Source organism: Schistocerca americana, chromosome 1 (genome assembly GCF_021461395.2).
Source record: "Schistocerca americana isolate TAMUIC-IGC-003095 chromosome 1, iqSchAmer2.1, whole genome shotgun sequence".
NCBI lineage: Eukaryota > Metazoa > Arthropoda > Insecta > Orthoptera > Acrididae > Schistocerca > Schistocerca americana.
Genome location: NC_060119.1, coordinates 420,121,821 through 420,139,079, shown reverse-complemented (window position 1 = coordinate 420,139,079; position 17,259 = coordinate 420,121,821). Strand labels below are relative to the sequence as shown.

The window sequence follows — 17,259 nt, the reverse complement described above, 5'->3', positions numbered from 1 at the left end:
AAATATATAAAACGATGGTGAACCCTGTTTTGACATATGCATCAAAAACTAGAGCAGAAGCGAAGAAGATAAAACAAAAGCTAGGTGAAATGAAGGTAGTAAGACACATCCAAGAAGTAACCATTTTGGACAAAAGAACGAATGTGTCAGTAAGGGAACAGAGTGGAATACAAAATATAAATACACGGATGAAGACAAGAAAAAGAAATTGAAAGGATTATGTGTGAAGGGTGGACCCCACAAGACTAGCTAAACTTTGTAAATATGGACGATGGGAAACGACTACTTGGGCGAGCACCCAAGAGATGGGACAGCAGTTCGTCCAGCACATCCACGGAATGAGACAAACAGGGACAAACCTGGCCAGCAGCAGCAGCAGCAGCAGCAGCAGAAGAAGAAGAAGACTAAGAAGAAGGATCACTCACTCCTGAACTCACAAATCTTAAACGCTTATAAACAGTTAAACAGTCACTTCTGCCAGGTAGGGTAAGACTCCCTATCCCACACCAACGATGGCTGCTGGCCGACTTCTGGTTTCATGAGCTCCAAAACCCCTCAACGAAACTGTTTTAACATCAATGACTTTCAGCAAATCAGACTTATTTGGCGCACACAGGCAATTTCACTGGTCATTTCCCGTTCGAAGTAATAACACTCCACTGCAAAAACGTTGCTTCCTACAAGGGTTTTCGAGAAGTCTATTTTCAACAGGTGTTGGGAGACCCCTAGAACTCTGGAAATACGATTCGCCGCAGAGACAGGCTCGCAGGCTTCCATACCATCTCCAGGATGTGGCAGCTTGCGGGTCACGATGGTGATTGCTTGCAAAACACTCGTGTGCCACCTCTTAAAATACTGCTCGTGTGTGGGAGTCAAATCAAATAGGAATAACGGAGAGTATTGAATTTATGCACAGAACGGTAGCAGGAATGCTGACAGTTTTGTTTGATCATGGGAGTGCGTCAGAGGGAGAAAAAAAAACTAAACTGGCAAAATATCCAGATAAGACGTACTTACAGAATTTTACGAACTAACGTAAAGTGGTGAATGTAGGAACGTACTACCAAGTCCTGACGTATCACTCACTACCGTAAGGATGATGAAGACAACGTTTGGTTAAGCACAGCACGCACAGAGGGTTTTAAGCAATCTTTCTTCCTACATTCGAAAGAGAAGGAGCAATAAAACTCGTAGAATGGGAAGTAACATCTACAATACTCTTCACTGAAGTTTACAGAGTGTAGATGTGAATCTAGGATTCAGACCGCCCCTTTCCAAAGATAGGCTCTAGAAGATATAATAGGCACAGTACGACAAGGTGTACCCGTGGTCTAGGAATAGCCGGCACGGTAGCTCAGCGTGTTCGGTGAGAGGATTAGCTGCCCTCTGTAACAAAAAAACTGAGTTAATGGATCAACAACGAACTTAAAAAACGGATGTCTTACGACGTCCGCCCCGAGCAGATGCAACGAACAAAAGCGAACTAAATGAGATTAAAAAAAAAAAAAAAAAAAAAAAAAAGGTAGCGTCTTTCATTCATAATCAAAACGTCTTCGGTCCCGGGTTCGATCCCCGCCACTGCCTAAATTTTGATAAATAATCAGCATTGGCGGCCGAAGACTTCCGGCATAAGTAGTCAGCCTCATTCTGCCAACGGTCTTGTCAAAGAGGGCGGAGGAGCGGGTAGAGGTTCAGGGCACTCTCTTGTCCTAGGGGTGGGAAATTGCCCCTAAAGGCGGAAGAATCAGCAATGATCAACGACATGAGGATGCAGAAGGCAATGGAAACCACTGCATTAAAGACACGTAACGTGTATCCACAGGACATGTGGCCTGTAATTGAAGAAGTGTCATGATGATCTCTCCATTGGCAAAACATTCCGGAATAGTCCCCCATTCGGATCTCCGGGAGGGGACTGCAAATGGGGAGGTTACCATGAGAAAAAGATTGAACAATCAACGAAAGGATAACGTTCTACGAGTCGGGGCGTGGAATGTCAGAAGCTTGAACGTGGTAGGGAAACTAGAAAATCTGAAAAGGGAAATGCAAAGACTCAATCTAGATATAGTAGGGGTCAGTGAAGTGAAGTGGAAGGAATACAAGGGTTTCTGGTCAGATGAGTCTCGGGTAATATCTACAGCAGCAGAAAATGGTATAACAGGTGTAGGATTCGATATGAATAGGAAGGTAGGGCAGAGGGTGTGTTACTGTGAACAGTTCAGTGACCGGGTTGTTCTAATCAGAATCGACAGCAGACCAATACAGACAACCATAGTTCAGGTATACATGCCGACGTCGCAAGCTGAAGATGAACAGATAGAGAAAGTGTATGAGGATATTGAAAGGGTAATGCAGTATGTAAAGGGGGACGAAAATCTAATAGTCATGGGCGACTGGAATGCAGTTGTAGGGGAAGGAGTAGAAGAAAAGGTTACAGGAAAATATGGGCGTGGGACAAGGAATGAAAGAGGAGAAAGACTAATTGAGTTCTGTAACAAGTTTCAGCTAGTAATAGCGAATACCCTGTTCAAGAATCACAAGAGGAGGAGGTATACTTGGAAAAGGCCGGGAGATACGGGAAGATTTCAATTAGATTACATCATGGTCAGACAGAGATTCCGAAATCAGATACTGGACTGTAAGGCGTACCCAGGAGCAGATATAGACTCAGATCACAATATAGTAGTGATGAAGTGTAGGCTGAAGTTCAAGACATTAGTCAGGAAGAATCAACACGCAAAGAAGTGGGATACGGAAGTACTAAGGAACGACGAGATACGTTTGAAGTTCTCTAACGCTATAGATACAGCAATAAGGAATAGCGCAGTAGGCAGTACAGTTGAAGAGGAATGGACGTCTCTAAAAAGGGCCATCACAGAAGTTGGGAAGGAAAACATAGGTACAAAGAAGGTAGCTGCGAAGAAACCATGGGTAACAGAAGAAATACTTCCGTTGATTGATGAAAGGAGGAAGTACAAACACGTTCCGGGAAAATCAGGAATACAGAAATACAAGTCGCTGAGGAATGAAATAAATAGGAAGTGCAGGGAAGCTAAGACGAAATGGCTGCAGGAAAAATGTGAAGACATCGGAAAAGATATGATTGTCGGAAGGACAGACTCAACATACAGGAAAGTCAAAACAACCTTTGGTGACATTAAAAGCAACGGTGGTAACATTAAGAGTGCAACGGGAATTCCACTGTTAAATGCAGAGGAGAGAGCAGATAGGTGGAAAGAATACATTGAAAGCCTCTATGAGGATGAAGATTTGTCTGATGTGATAGAAGAAGAAACAGGAGTCGATTTAGAAGAGATAGGAAATCCAGTATTAGAATCGGAATTTAAAAGAGCTTTGGAGGACTTACGGTCAAATAAGGCAGAAGGGATAGATAACATTCCATCAGAATTTCTCAAATCATTGGGGGAAGTGGCAACAAAACGACTATTCACGTTGGTGTGTAGAATATATGAGTCTGGCGACATACCATCTGACTTTCGGAAAAGCATCATCCACACAATTCCGAAGACGGCAAGAGCTGACAAGTGCGAGAATTACCGCACAATCAGCTTAACAGCTCATGCATCGAAGCTGTTTACAAGAATAATATACAGAAGAATGGAAAAGAAAATTGAGAATGCGCTAGGTGACGATCAGTTTGGCTTTAGGAAAAGTAAAGGGACGAGAGAGGCAAGTCTGACGTTACGGCTCATAATGGAAGCAAGACTAAAGAAAAATCAAGACACTTTCATAGGATTTGTCGACCTGGAAAAAGCGTTCGACAATATAAAATGGTGCAAGCTGTTCGAGATTCTGAAAAAAGTAGGGGTAAGCTATAGGGAGAGACGGGTCATATACAACATGTACAACAACCAAGAGGGAATAATAAGAGTGGACGATCAAAACGAAGTGCTCGTATTAAGAAGGGTGTAAGACAAGGCTGTAGCCTTTCGCCCCTACTCTTCAATCTGTACATCGAGGAAGCAATGATGGAAATAAAAGAAAGGTTCAGAAGTGGAATTAAAATACAAGGTGAAAGGATATCAATGATACGATTCGCTGATGACATTGCTATCCTGAGTGAAAGTGAAGAAGAATTAAATGATCTGCTGAACGGAATGAACAGTCTAATGAGTACACAGTATGGTTTGAGAGTAAATCGGAGAAAGACGAAGGTAATGAGAAGTAGTAGAAATGAGAACAGCGAGAAACTTAACATCAGGATTGATGGTCACGAAGTCAATGAAGTTAAGGAATTCTGCTACCTAGGCAGTAAAATAACCAATGACGGACGGAGCAAGGAGGACATCAAAAGCAGACTCGCTATGGCAAAAAAAGGCATTTCTGGCCAAGAGAAGTCTACTAATATCAAATACCGGTCTCAGTTAGAGGAAGAAATTTCTGACGATGTACGTCTGGAGTACATCATTGTATGGTGGTGAAACATGGACTGTGGGAAAACCGGAACGGAAGAGAATCGAAGCATTTGAGATGTGAGGCTATAGACGAATGTTGAAAATTAGGTGGACTGATAAGGTAAGGAATGAGGAGGTTCTATGCAGAATCGGAGAGGAAAGGAATACGTGGAAAACACTGATAAGGAGAAGGGACAGAATGATAGGACATCTGCTAAGGCATTAGGGAATGACTTCCATGGTACTAGAGGGAGCTGTAGAGGGCAAAAACTGTAGAGGAAGACAGAGATTGGAATACGTCAAGCAAATAATTGAGGACGTAGGATGACCAAAAAAAACGACAACATAGGTGTGGCCAAGAAATGATACGTTACAAGGTGGCAAAGTTAGTAAGAGTTCTGGTTGGGAAATACAAAGGACCACTTACAGATGTCCAGTTTGCTCACTTTTTTGCACATCAGAAAGTTTAGTAATGGACGAAGTTCGATACAGTACGAAAGATTAACTTCAGAATTCCCAGATTTTTAACCCTCGCAGTTCCCTCGAACAGACTCCCCTATGGACGGCATTGTAATAACCATCCTAGGCGTAGAGAAATAATTCAAGGAGTCGAAAACAAATAAGTCATTTAAGTCATTAGGTCCGGATGGAATACAAATTCGGTTTTTAAAACAGTACTGTACAGCACTCGCCCCTTGCTTAAATTGCGTTTATCGCGGCTCTTTCGCCCAGAGAAAAGACCCAAGCTACTAGAAAAAAGCGCATGTGATGATTCCTTCATATAAGTACAAAAAGAACGGACCCGCAAAATTACAGACCAATATCCCTAACATCGGTTTGCTGCAGAATCCTTGAGCTTACTCTCAATTCGAATATAATAAATTTTTTTGAGACCGAGTAGCCTACGTCCACGAATCAGCATGGTCTTAGAAAGCATCGGTCGTGTGAAACTCAGCTTGCACTTTCCTCAAGTAATATACTGCGAACAGGGCCGCGAACTATAGATGAAGGGCAACGAGCAGATTCCATATTTCTAGATTTCCGGAAAGCGTTTGACACAGTGCGTCACTGCAGGCTGTTAAAGAAGGTACCAGCTTACGGAAAAATTTCACAGATATGTGAATGGCTCGAAGACTTCTTAAGTAATAGAACCTAGTATGTTGTCCTTGACGGCGAGTGTTCATCAGAGATCAAGTTATCGTCAAGAAGAGTCCCAGTGATATGTGACAGGATCGCTATTATTGTCTTCACACGGAAATGATTTGGCGAACAGAGTGGGCAGCAATCAGCAGTTGTTTGCAGATGATGCTGTCGTATACAGTAAGGTGTCGAAGTTGAATGACTGTAGGAGGATACAAGATGACTTAAACAAAAACTTCCAGTTGGTGTGATGAGTGGCAGCTAGCTCTAAATGTAGAAAAATGTAAATTAATGCGGATGAGCAGGAGAAACAAACCTATAATGTACAGCATTAGTAGTGTCCTGCTTGACACAGTCACGTCATTTAAATACCTAGAGGTGATGTTCCAAAGCGATGTTACATGGAACGAGCACGTGAGGATTGGGGTAGGGAAGGCGAATGCCTGACTTCAGTTTATTGGAGGAATCCTAGGAAAGTATGGTTCATCTGTAAAGGAGACCGCATATAGGACGCTAGTGCAACCTATTCTTCAGTACTGCTCAGGTGTTTAGGATCCGTACCAGGTCGGTTTCAAGGAAGGCAATGAAGCAAATCAGAGGCGGGTTGCTAGATTTGTTACTGGTAGATTCGGACACCACATAAGTATTACGAAGATGCTTCCGGAACTGAAATGGAAACTCTTGGAGGGAAGGCGACATTCTTTTCGAGGAAACCTATTAAGAAAATTTTGAGAACCGGCACGTGAAGCTGACTGCGGAATGATTCTGTTGCCTTGAACATGCACAGCGCGGAAGTACCACGAAGATAAGATACGAGGTATTAGGGCTCATATGGAGGCATATACACTCCTGGAAATGGAAAAAAGAACACATTGACACCGGTGTGTCAGACCCACCATACTTGCTCCGGACACTGCGAGAGGGCTGTACAAGCAATGATTACACGCACGGCACAGCGGACACACCAGGAATCGCGGTGTTGGCCGTCGAATGGCGCTAGCTACGCAGCATTTGTGCACCGCCGCCGTCAGTGTCAGCCAGTTTGCCGTGGCATACGGAGCTCCATCGCAGTCTTTAACACTGGTAGCATGCCGCGACAGCGTGGACGTGAACCGTATGTGCAGTTGACGGACTTTGAGCGAGGGCGTATTGTGGGCATGCGGGAGGCCGGGTGGACGTACCGCCGAATTGCTCAACACGTGGGGCGTGAGGTCTCCACAGTACATCGATGTTGTCGCCAGTGGTCGGCGGAAGGTGCACGTGCCCGTCGACCTGGGACCGGACCGCAGCGACGCACGGATGCACGCCAAGACCGTAGGATCCTACGCAGTGCCGTAGGGGACCGCACCGCCACTTCCCAGCAAATTAGGGACACTGTTGCTCCTGGGGTATCGGCGAGGACCATTCGCAACCGTCTCCATGAAGCTGGGCTACGGTCCCGCACACCGTTAGGCCGTCTTCCGCTCACGCCCCAACATCGTGCAGCCCGCCTCCAGTGGTGTCGCGACAGGCGTGAATGGAGGGACGAATGGAGACGTGTCGTCTTCAGCGATGAGAGTCGCTTCTGCCTTGGTGCCAATGATGGTCGTATGCGTGTTTGGCGCCGTGCAGGTGAGCGCCACAATCAGGACTGCATACGACCGAGGCACACAGGGCCAACACCCGGCATCATGGTGTGGGGAGCGATCTCCTACACTGGCCGTACACCACTGGTGATCGTCGAGGGGACACTGAATAGTGCACGGTACATCCAAACCGTCATCGAACTCATCGTTCTACCATTCCTAGACCGGCAAGGGAACTTGCTGTTCCAACAGGACAATGCACGTCCGCATGTATCCCGTGCCACCCAACGTGCTCTAGAAGGTGTAAGTCAACTACCCTGGCCAGCAAGATCTCCGGATCTGTCCCCCATTGAGCATGTTTGGGACTGGATGAAGCGTCGTCTCACGCGGTCTGCACGTCCAGCACGAACGCTGGTCCAACTGAGGCGCCAGGTGGAAATGGCATGGCAAGCCGTTCCACAGGACTACATCCAGCATCTCTACGATCGTCTCCATGGGAGAATAGCAGCCTGCATTGCTGCGAAAGGTGGATATACACTGTACTAGTGCCGACATTGTGCATGCTCTGTTGCCTGTGTCTATGTGCCTGTGGTTCTGTCAGTGTGATCATGTGATGGATCTGACCCCAGGAATGTGTCAATAAAGTTTCCCCTTCCTGGGACAATGAATTCACGGTGTTCTTATTTCAATTTCCAGGAGTGTAGATAGTCGTTTTTCCCTCGTTCTATTTGCGAGTGGAACAGGGTACCCTCCGCCACGCGCTGTACGGTGGTTTGCGGAGTATCTACGTAGATGTAGGTGTAAATATCTTACGCCCACCTTTCGGATAACGTAATCTAGTCACATACTTTCTATATTAAAATTTAGAAAAAAATATTTATTGTGTTTAACGATTTCCTGTGCCACATTCAGTAATTGTTTTTAATTTTTCAGAACACAATAAGCCAAAAATTTAAGTCTTAGCAGTAAATCTGATATTCTGCTACAAATGTCATATTCATAGTTTCAAGTTCAGGACTCTTCTTACACATCCATATATCTTTAAAAACTATACTACGAATAAAACTCAACGATAATTAACGAAATCTGTAATTTTTTAAAAAAAATCGTGGTGATCACAGAGAACCACTCCTTTCTGAGTACACACAACGGAAGATGCTTTGACATTGCTAAGATTGTGCTAAACTTATTTTCAGGCTCTGGAACCTACTTCTATGTCAGTATATAAGTGAAAAGAATGTTGTTAGTAAAAGTTCAGAACAATTAAAGACTTTTGTTTTTCTCCTTAGGTTTTTATGCAGTACCCCCCCCCCCTCCCGCCCCCTCCCCCAAGCCTCGTAGTACGTGTTGCGGAAAATACGTTGGTATTTCTAAGGTTAATAATGGTTCTTCCTTATGTAACTTGGATTTGGGGGACAGATGATGTTGCCGCAGCTAAGAAACGCTAACTGTTATCGATGTTTCCGGTAGGACACGCGCGTGCATTGGCAGGACGGCTCTGATGACTGCGGCGACATCTCGAGCGAGGAGGACGTCGAGAGCGGTGCACTGGGGGCCGAAGCCAAGCAGAGAGCGACCGGCGTCAGCATCAACAGGCACGACGGCAGTCCGGCGCACACTGCGAGAGAAGGCGGCAGCGGCGGTGGCGAAGGCAGCGGCAACTGCAGCGTGGCGGGGGGCGGCGCGGCGCCAGCGTGCCCGCGCTCGGGAGAGCTGTGGGCGCGCGCCGACGTGGAGGCGGGGCTGCGCGCGCTGCCCGGCGCCGACGCCGCCGCGCCGCTGGTGGCCGCGGGCGACGCCGAGGCGCTGCTGCAACGGCCGGCCGACCAGCAGGACGCGGCGCTGCTGCTCGCCGCCTGGCAGGGCCGCGCCGCGCTCGTCCACCAGCTGCTGCTGCGCGGCCGCACCGACCGCCTGCTCGCCGCCACCGACGCTGACGGCAGGTGCGCCACACTGCTCCACTCTCGTCGATACATTTGTACACTGCCCTAGCGAATTACTGCGTCCAATGTTACTTTACCAAGTCCTATGGACGACGTCTCACGTGAAAAAGTAGAACAAATTTCTCTTATTTCCGTCAATGATCACAAAATTTTTCGTCGTTAGACTAACGGTTTCGGTCAGCGATGACCATCTTCAGATCTGTTTTATAACATTTTCTAATATACTAAAGGCATAATGGCATAGTCACAAAATCAGTATCGTCACACATATTTAAAATATGGTGCAAACTAAGCCACACTGCCAGTGAAGTCATACGCTACTGTCCACAACACATTATGACGTACCGCGACGCCGGTGAGGGCATATAAGCATCGACATACAGGATGAAAAGTATTTAAACCGACAAACTCTGGGAGGTTGTAGGGGACATCAAGACAAACATTTTTCCCTAATGTCATTTTTTCCTATGAGGAGTATTTAAACCAGTAGAGGAAGATTCCTCTGGCGGCAAATTAATTAAACCAACAAACAATTTTCCATTTTTTTATGACCAAGAGACAACACATTAACACAACCCAATTTCAATTACAGCAGATTTTCAAAAATGCCTCCATTGACACGTAAACACAGTCGGATCAAGTTCTGTCTGACACGGGCAAAAACCCCAGGAGTATCCTGAACCGTTCCTGCTGCTGCTACTATCACAGCAACCAGATCCTCTTCTGATGCAACAGGAGTTGCGTAAACAAGGTTGCGCATCTCTCCACACACAAAAAAGTCCAAAGGGGACATATCTGGGGATCGAGCAGGCCATGATACAGGACCACCTCTGCCAATCCACGTTTCTGGGAACTGTCGGTCCAGGAGTCGACGCACACGACGACTGAAATGAGCCGGCACCCCGTCATGTAGGATCCAGATGCGTTGTCTTGTAGGGAGCGGGACGTCTTCCAGCAATTCTGGCAATGCTCTGGCGAGAAAATTGTACTAGTGCCTGCCATTTAATAGCCTAGGTAGCAACTACTGCCCAATTAAACAGTCCCCAACAACACCGACCCACACATTAACGAAGAACCGCACCTGATGAGCGCTAGTAACTATGGCATGTGGGTTATCCACACTCCAAACATGCGAATTGTGCATGTTGAAGACTCCATCACGCCTGAACGTTGCTTCATCGGTAAACAACACAGAGGATGGAAATGTAGGATGCATTTCACACTGTTCCAGGTACCACTGCGAAATCTTTGCTCTGGGTGGATAATCAACTGGTTCCGAGTTGTGGACACGCCGTAAGTGAAATGGGCGTAACAATTGCTCTCCAAGGACTGTTCTTACATTCGTCTGATTCGTCCCCATGTTATGTGCAACTGCACGAGTGCTGTTTGAAGGATCCCGCTCCACACGCTGCAAGACAGCTTCCTCAAATTGCAGCGTTCTTACCGTGCGACGGCGTCCCTATCCAGGTAATCTGCTAAATGACGCGGTCTCACGCAGACGTTGGTACACAGCTGCAAAGGTCGTATGATGCGGGACACGGCGATTAGGATATTATTGTTGATAAATCTGCTGTGCAGCTCGTCTGTTGTGGTACGCTACGTAGCACGCACCAACCGTATCAGTGTACTCACTCCAGGTGTATCGCTCCATTAGTAATCGGACACAATGCACATCAACACTGGTGGACAGCAGTTGCCTACAACTGAAGAGTGTAATACGCTCTCTAGCAACTGAAGATCTTAATACGGCCTCTAACAACTGAAGAGCGTAATACAGCCTCCACCGGTTTAAACAATCCTCATAGGAAAAAATGACATTAGGGAAAGATATTTGTTTTGATGTCCCCCAGAACCTCCCAGAGTTTGTCGGTTTAAATACTTCTCGCCCTGTATAGGCAAACTACCAGAGTAGCCGTATGTCTTTCCGCCGTGCATGCGGTAAATGCGGAAACTTGAACTATGGTGACGCTATTATCAAATGTGTTCAAACAGGACCAACATGCTGTTATTTTTCCTTGGCTTCCGTAGGAAAACACCACGGGCAGCCATCGCAGAAAGAAGAATGTGTATCAAGAAGCATGTCTGTCGAAAACAGGAAAAATTGCGACGAGGGGTGTTGATGTATCATGACAATGCAGGTCCCCTTATAGCACATGCCGTAAGCCAGAAGTTACATATAATCACGTAGTATACACTCGAGCACACGCCCTATACTCCTGATCTCTCCTCATGTGTTTCAAATGGTTCAAATGGCTCTGAGCACTACGGGACTTAACATCTGTGGTCATCAGTCCCCTAGAACTTAGAACTACTTAAACCTAACCTAAGGACATCACACACATCCATGCCCGAGGCAGGATTCGAACCTGCGACCGCAGCAGTCGCGCGGCTCCGGACTGAGCGCCTAGAACCGTTAGACCACCGCGGCCGGCCCTCATGTGTTTATCATGCCCTCGGTCACTTAAAAAACGCCTTGAAGGGTCGCTGATTCCCGTCGGACGAGGATGTGCAGCAGGCAGTTACGGTCAAGTTCACGCAGGCCCGTTTTACCAGACGGGTATCATCAACGTGGTGCCCCGATGGGATGACTTCCTCAATGCTGACGGCGATTTTGCCTGATTGGCATACCTATTCCGGACCTTTTGATCGCATAACATTAACATATACCTCAAACGAAGACAGCGATACCAGAAACACCTGCACAAAACGACATAATCGAAAAATAATGCACACAAATTCCTCCAGAATGAACCCAAAGAAAATACTGTACATAAAAAGAAATGAATAGCACTACAAACAAAAATTAACACGGCCAAAACCTACAAAAAATAAATAACGAATAAATACCAAACAGTCAGTCCCATTACGACAGACCAAGCCACAAAAACAAACATGTACCATAAGAGTGAGCCACCGGTAACAACAACACAAACCCTATAAGAGCAAACGATTTGATATACGCAGCGCCTCAACGATGTCGCATTCGGAAGAAAGACAGCCATATATTTGTGAAAACCAAAATTATAAATAACATTAATATTAGATCCACTCACAACCATTGAAGCTACACATAGTTCACAAACACCATAGATTATACTACTAACTGAGACAACCACAGATAATATTTAATAACAGGCTGCCCTCAATGCCAGCGGCTTACACCCATCGCAACGTAAACTCACGACGTCACACGCGACGCCATGGATCAAAGCAGACGCTTGGAATCGTACACTGCGCTTGACCCCTGCTAGGTGATGAGCTGGCGGAAGGCCTGCGTTTCTCCGTTATCAAGGAAACGTCTGGAACAGGGCCTGTGACCGCCGTCTGCCTTCTCTTATGCGGCAGTGTGTCTAACTGCAGAAACTTCCTGAAGAGTGATCAACGTCCCATGTCGTTCGCACGCAGAAACAGCAGCATGGAGGCGGTGGCTTCTGCCGAGTGGCTGTATCGGCAATGGTCAGTAGTCGGATACCAGTGCTCCGTCGAATGACTTGACTGATGCCTTGTTCTATTCCGCTACATACACTGTATGATCAGAAGTATCCGGAAACCTGGCTGAAAATGACTTACAAGTTCGTGGCACCCTCCATCGGTAATGCTGGAATTCAGTATGGTGTTGGCTCCGCTCTGCGGAGCGCCCCATTCTGCTCTCACACGATGTCTAATAACTACTGAGGACGCTGATATGGAATACCTGGCAGTAGGTGGCAGCACAATGCACCTAATATGAAAAACGAATGTTTTTGGGGTGTCCGGATACTTTTGATCACATAGTGTACCACATCGACGGTTCTACACCTTCAGAGTGGCGCTGTCTCAGCATCCAACAACACATCCTCACTGGCTTCATCAGGAGCCATTTCTGTAGGAATGTTCCGGGAGAAAGCGACAGCTTGACTACTTGCACTGTTGCAAAGGGACACTTCTTGGATCTTGTCACAACTTCTTGTGGCGTTTCTCCACCTGCAGCAGTTGTTAGAACGTGTTAATCAATAATACCTAATGAACTATTTTGACTGCTACTGACTTCATTTATTGTCTAGAGATCTCTTATATTGTGATATTGATCTACTGTAGTTGTCAATGTATACTTCCCAATCACATTAATACGATCATCCGTCAAAAGCGGAACTAACCACCTTTTCCAGCGTGGACCACTGCGAGAAGTGCAGGAAGAGTATCAATGACGTTCTGGAAGGTACTGACAAGGATCCAGAGCCTTGCTGACTCTAGTGCCGTGGCAAGCTGCACTAGGTTTCTCGGTCGAGGATCTATGACGCGAAAAGCCCGACAAGGTGGTCCCACACATTCCCGATTGGATTTATATACGGGGAGTCCCACGGCCACAGAAATATGATAAAACTCGTCCTAGTGCTGTTCGAACCACGCACATACACTGAGATTTGTGTGACACAATGCATTGTCTTGCTGGTAGATGCCATCGTGCCGAGAAGAAACAAATTACATGTAGCGGCGTGCATGGTCTCCAACGATAGATACATACTGGTCTTGATCCACTGCGAGTTCCAGACTGAAGATATCGGCCAGGGAAAAATTCCCCACGCTGTAACGCTCCCTCCTCTGGCCTGGTACGACGATTGTTGCACGGTCTTCACTTTCAGGCGTTTCACACTATACACAACAACGGCCATTTACCGGATGGAGCATTAAACGTGATTCAACTGAAAAGGCCACCTGTCAACACTCAGTGGACGTCCAGTTGCAGCACTGGCGAGAAAATTCCGGCGTCCGTCGCCGATGAACAGCAATGAGCATGGGTGCACGAAACAAGTGCCTGCTGTGGAGGACCATACGCAGCAACGCTTGCTGAAAGGCCGTTGAGGGGACTTTGAATGTAGCCCCTTGGTCCATCTGGGCGCTCAGATGCTCAACAGTTGTACATGCCTTCGCCCGTGCACATCTCCACAGCTGCAGTTCATCCCTGTCATGTATGGACCATGGTGTACAACAGTCGCCTCGGCGCCAGTTTTGGATAGCGCCATTTTGTCGTACACAGTGTACATTAACAATTGCAACATGCAAACAGTTTACAAATGAGCTGTTTTGGGAATGCCTCCACACTTCACTCAAAAAACCAAAGATCATGTCCTTTTGCACGTCAGAAAACCACTGTTTCCGCATCGCGACGACTGCACTGTTTTCCACAGCACTCCGACATGCTTCATACACCCTCCAGTGCTAGTCCTACCACCTGCTGCCAGTGACTGGTTATCGCACGTTTACTTCGAACATAGGCGGTGGTGACAATGTGGTTGGAACTGTATTCCTCACTAGAGTATCAAGCAACTTGTAACGCAGCAAAATATTACGAATCGCCATCTTGCATTAAAAACGTACCTTGCCACGGAGGTAGGAGCGGATCAGATTTTGGTTCTCGCGCTCGTGCCAGGCGAGCCATGTATTTGCTTAACGCTACGTGCAGCACTTTACCCACACATTCTATGAATCTGAAGAAGTACTATTATAAATTAAATGTTCTTTTTGATGCCTCGTATAACATATTCTATGGATAAAACAACCATACTGTTAAAGTTTCAAATCAGTAACTTCCACAGTTTCGAAAATATAAATTTTTTACCTGAAATACATAGTAACCGTGATGGCGTTGTCAAACTGAATTAGGGACTGTACAGTATTCATCAATAGAATCAATTTAATTTTCTGGAATTTTCTTTAGTTTCATTGCCACAGATTTCGGAAGTGATTAATAGTACACTGGAAAATTATTACATCTTTGTGTCTTGGTTGTGTGAGTGTTTTTGAGAGACATGGTGAATGGAGGACATACGTAATGTGAGAATGTGATATCTTATTGAAACTATGTCAATGTAAGCGTGAGAAACTTGTTGTGTAACAGGGGAATTTGTGACATATGTCCAAGTGAGCTTGATTTTGTAAAAGGCAGCCGGAAGGGGCGCTGGGCATTAAATTTATTAGTAATTTACTTTGTGGAAAGGCATCGTATTTTGTTTTCATTAAAATTTATCTAGTTTCGGAATTACGAGATTTATAGCCTAAATTAAGTGTGGTAATCCGATTGGCAGACATTAGAAATACCGCGAGTATAGAAGTGCTCGAGGTGGTCTGATTTGCTAATTATCATACTAGCCAATTTCCCGCTCATTTGACTAGGGCTTGGTGCCTCTGATCTATGAGTCGATATGTCGCTCGGGAGCCACTTCTGGTAAACACCTTTGTTCAATCGCGCTGATAAAATTTGTTCCAAAATGAAGAAATCCGCGCGTTTGATCGGTTCTCGTGTGTTGATGAAAAGCGACGACAGTGTTGAGTATTTTGAGAAAGTTTGAGTCTTGTGAGTGATTTATTTTAGGTGATTTCGCGCATGAACTTCTCAAGTCGTAAGTAAACTCCGCGTGGCGTGTTTCGTCCAAATTACGAGACATTATGGCGAGCACTTCTGTGCCAGAAGATTACTGGACGATTGACTGTGTTAACTCGCAAGTAGGCGTGGGTCAGTGACTGTTTAGGACGTTTAAGATATCGGGTTGGACTAAACATCTTCTGGCTCCTTTTGGGTGTGAACTTATTACAGAGACAGTCAGTAACATTTCATAATTAGCGTTGGGATATTAAATAAGGACTTGATAGCCTCTTTCCTTGTTTTAGAGACAATAAACCAACTAAAAGAAAATTTTAGACATTCGATAGTTTAACTAACTTTCAGCTACTGCCCATGGACTAGAGTTACGTGATCTTTGCCTGGTAGGTATTTAATGGAATTTTTTTTCAAGGCTGCTTTTGCAGCTAAACCAGTATCTACCACCGCAGGCTCAAGCGACAGATAATCTGAAGACTATCCGGTAGGTGGAAAGACTGTATAAAGGATAGTGAGAGAGCAACCTGCTCCGCTCATAAGATGCATTTAGCGACCGCGAAAATAAAGTGCACAGTCGAATGAAAGCAGCAGTGTAAAATCCGCGTTGGAAAGACACAAGCTTGTGCAGATAGACTTTTGAACTGAAGCGATAGGACGACGACTTAAACCCAGAGCAGAATTGTGAACAATATTAGCGGAGGTTCAGGACAGAGCAGGCAGAGAGGTCAGCGAACTTCAGGAACGACGACGATAGCAGCTGGCAGTAGTGTCCGCAGCACATCAGCAGCAGGAGCAGTTGGCAGCCGTGGATGGTGCTGTGGGGTCTAGAAACTGGAATGGAACTGGCAGCCTTTGGCGGACGGACTCGCAGAAGTAGAGAAAGAGCTTAGTAGTATTTTCATTTGGTGTGTATGAGTGTGTGCGTGTGGTGGGGAGAGAGGGGGGGGGGGGTGGAAAGAAACTTGTCAACATGGGGAAAAGTGAGAAGCCTGTAATAAGAGAAAGGAGGAGGTTGTTGATTTTGCTGATGCAGTATGTGCAGATGATAATAGGAGAGGAAATTTTAGTTTTGATGTGCCTCAGATTAATGACACTGGTTATTCAAATTAGGTATCTGATTCTTATGGGTCAATTAATGAGAAAAATACGAGGAAAGCTGATGTTAAGTTGGCACCTGGCCTTTTGAAGGAAAAATGAGGGAATCATTTTTGAAGTTGATGAGAGAAAAACATGTGCTCTTGTTCAAGTAATAAGTAGGGGACAGACACCCGGTCCTAATGTCAAATTAGTACCCTTTACTGTCACTGAGGAGAAAATAGAGCCAGCATTGGCACCCTGTGAGCAGAATGTTTGCATTGAAACCATGTTCCAAAAGATTATGAAACAGACGGAGGGTATTAATAGTAAAATAAATGATCTTGGGTCTGAAATTAATAGTAATATGAATACAAAAATAGGTGGACTGTGTAATAAAAAGGATAGTAAAATAAGTGGAATAGTTTCTCATATGAATCAGGGGTTTTTAAACCATCAGGACAGTTTGAAAATAAATTTGAAAAGGAAATTCAGGAGGAAATGAATCACAGAATTTGAGGCTTAAGTGATTCTGTAAGAAAATGATGTGTCACAGCTTAACGAAAACGCGAGAGGACAAATTTGCCATGCGAAACAAGAATGCAAGAATGATAATAATGAGCGTATGGCATTGGTGGCCAGGAGACCCCTCGCCGGGCGGTTTGGCCTGCCGCTCCTCAAGTTCTTTAACGCCACTACGGCGACTTGCGAGTGAATGAGGATGAAATGATGATGAAAGACACACAACACCCAGTCATCTCGAG

The 17,259-nt window shown here is 45.6% G+C and overlaps 1 protein-coding gene across 1 annotated transcript in view; it reads left to right on the top strand.

The window, feature by feature from the left end:
- Window positions 1–17,259, top strand: part of LOC124556351 (transient receptor potential channel pyrexia-like) — a 206,458-nt gene that overhangs the window by 71,300 nt on the left and 117,899 nt on the right. The window contains exon 4 of the mRNA XM_047130351.1: window positions 8,591–9,063. Within this exon, the coding sequence (XP_046986307.1) occupies window positions 8,591–9,063 (473 nt within the window). The remainder of the gene's footprint in view (window positions 1–8,590; window positions 9,064–17,259) is intronic.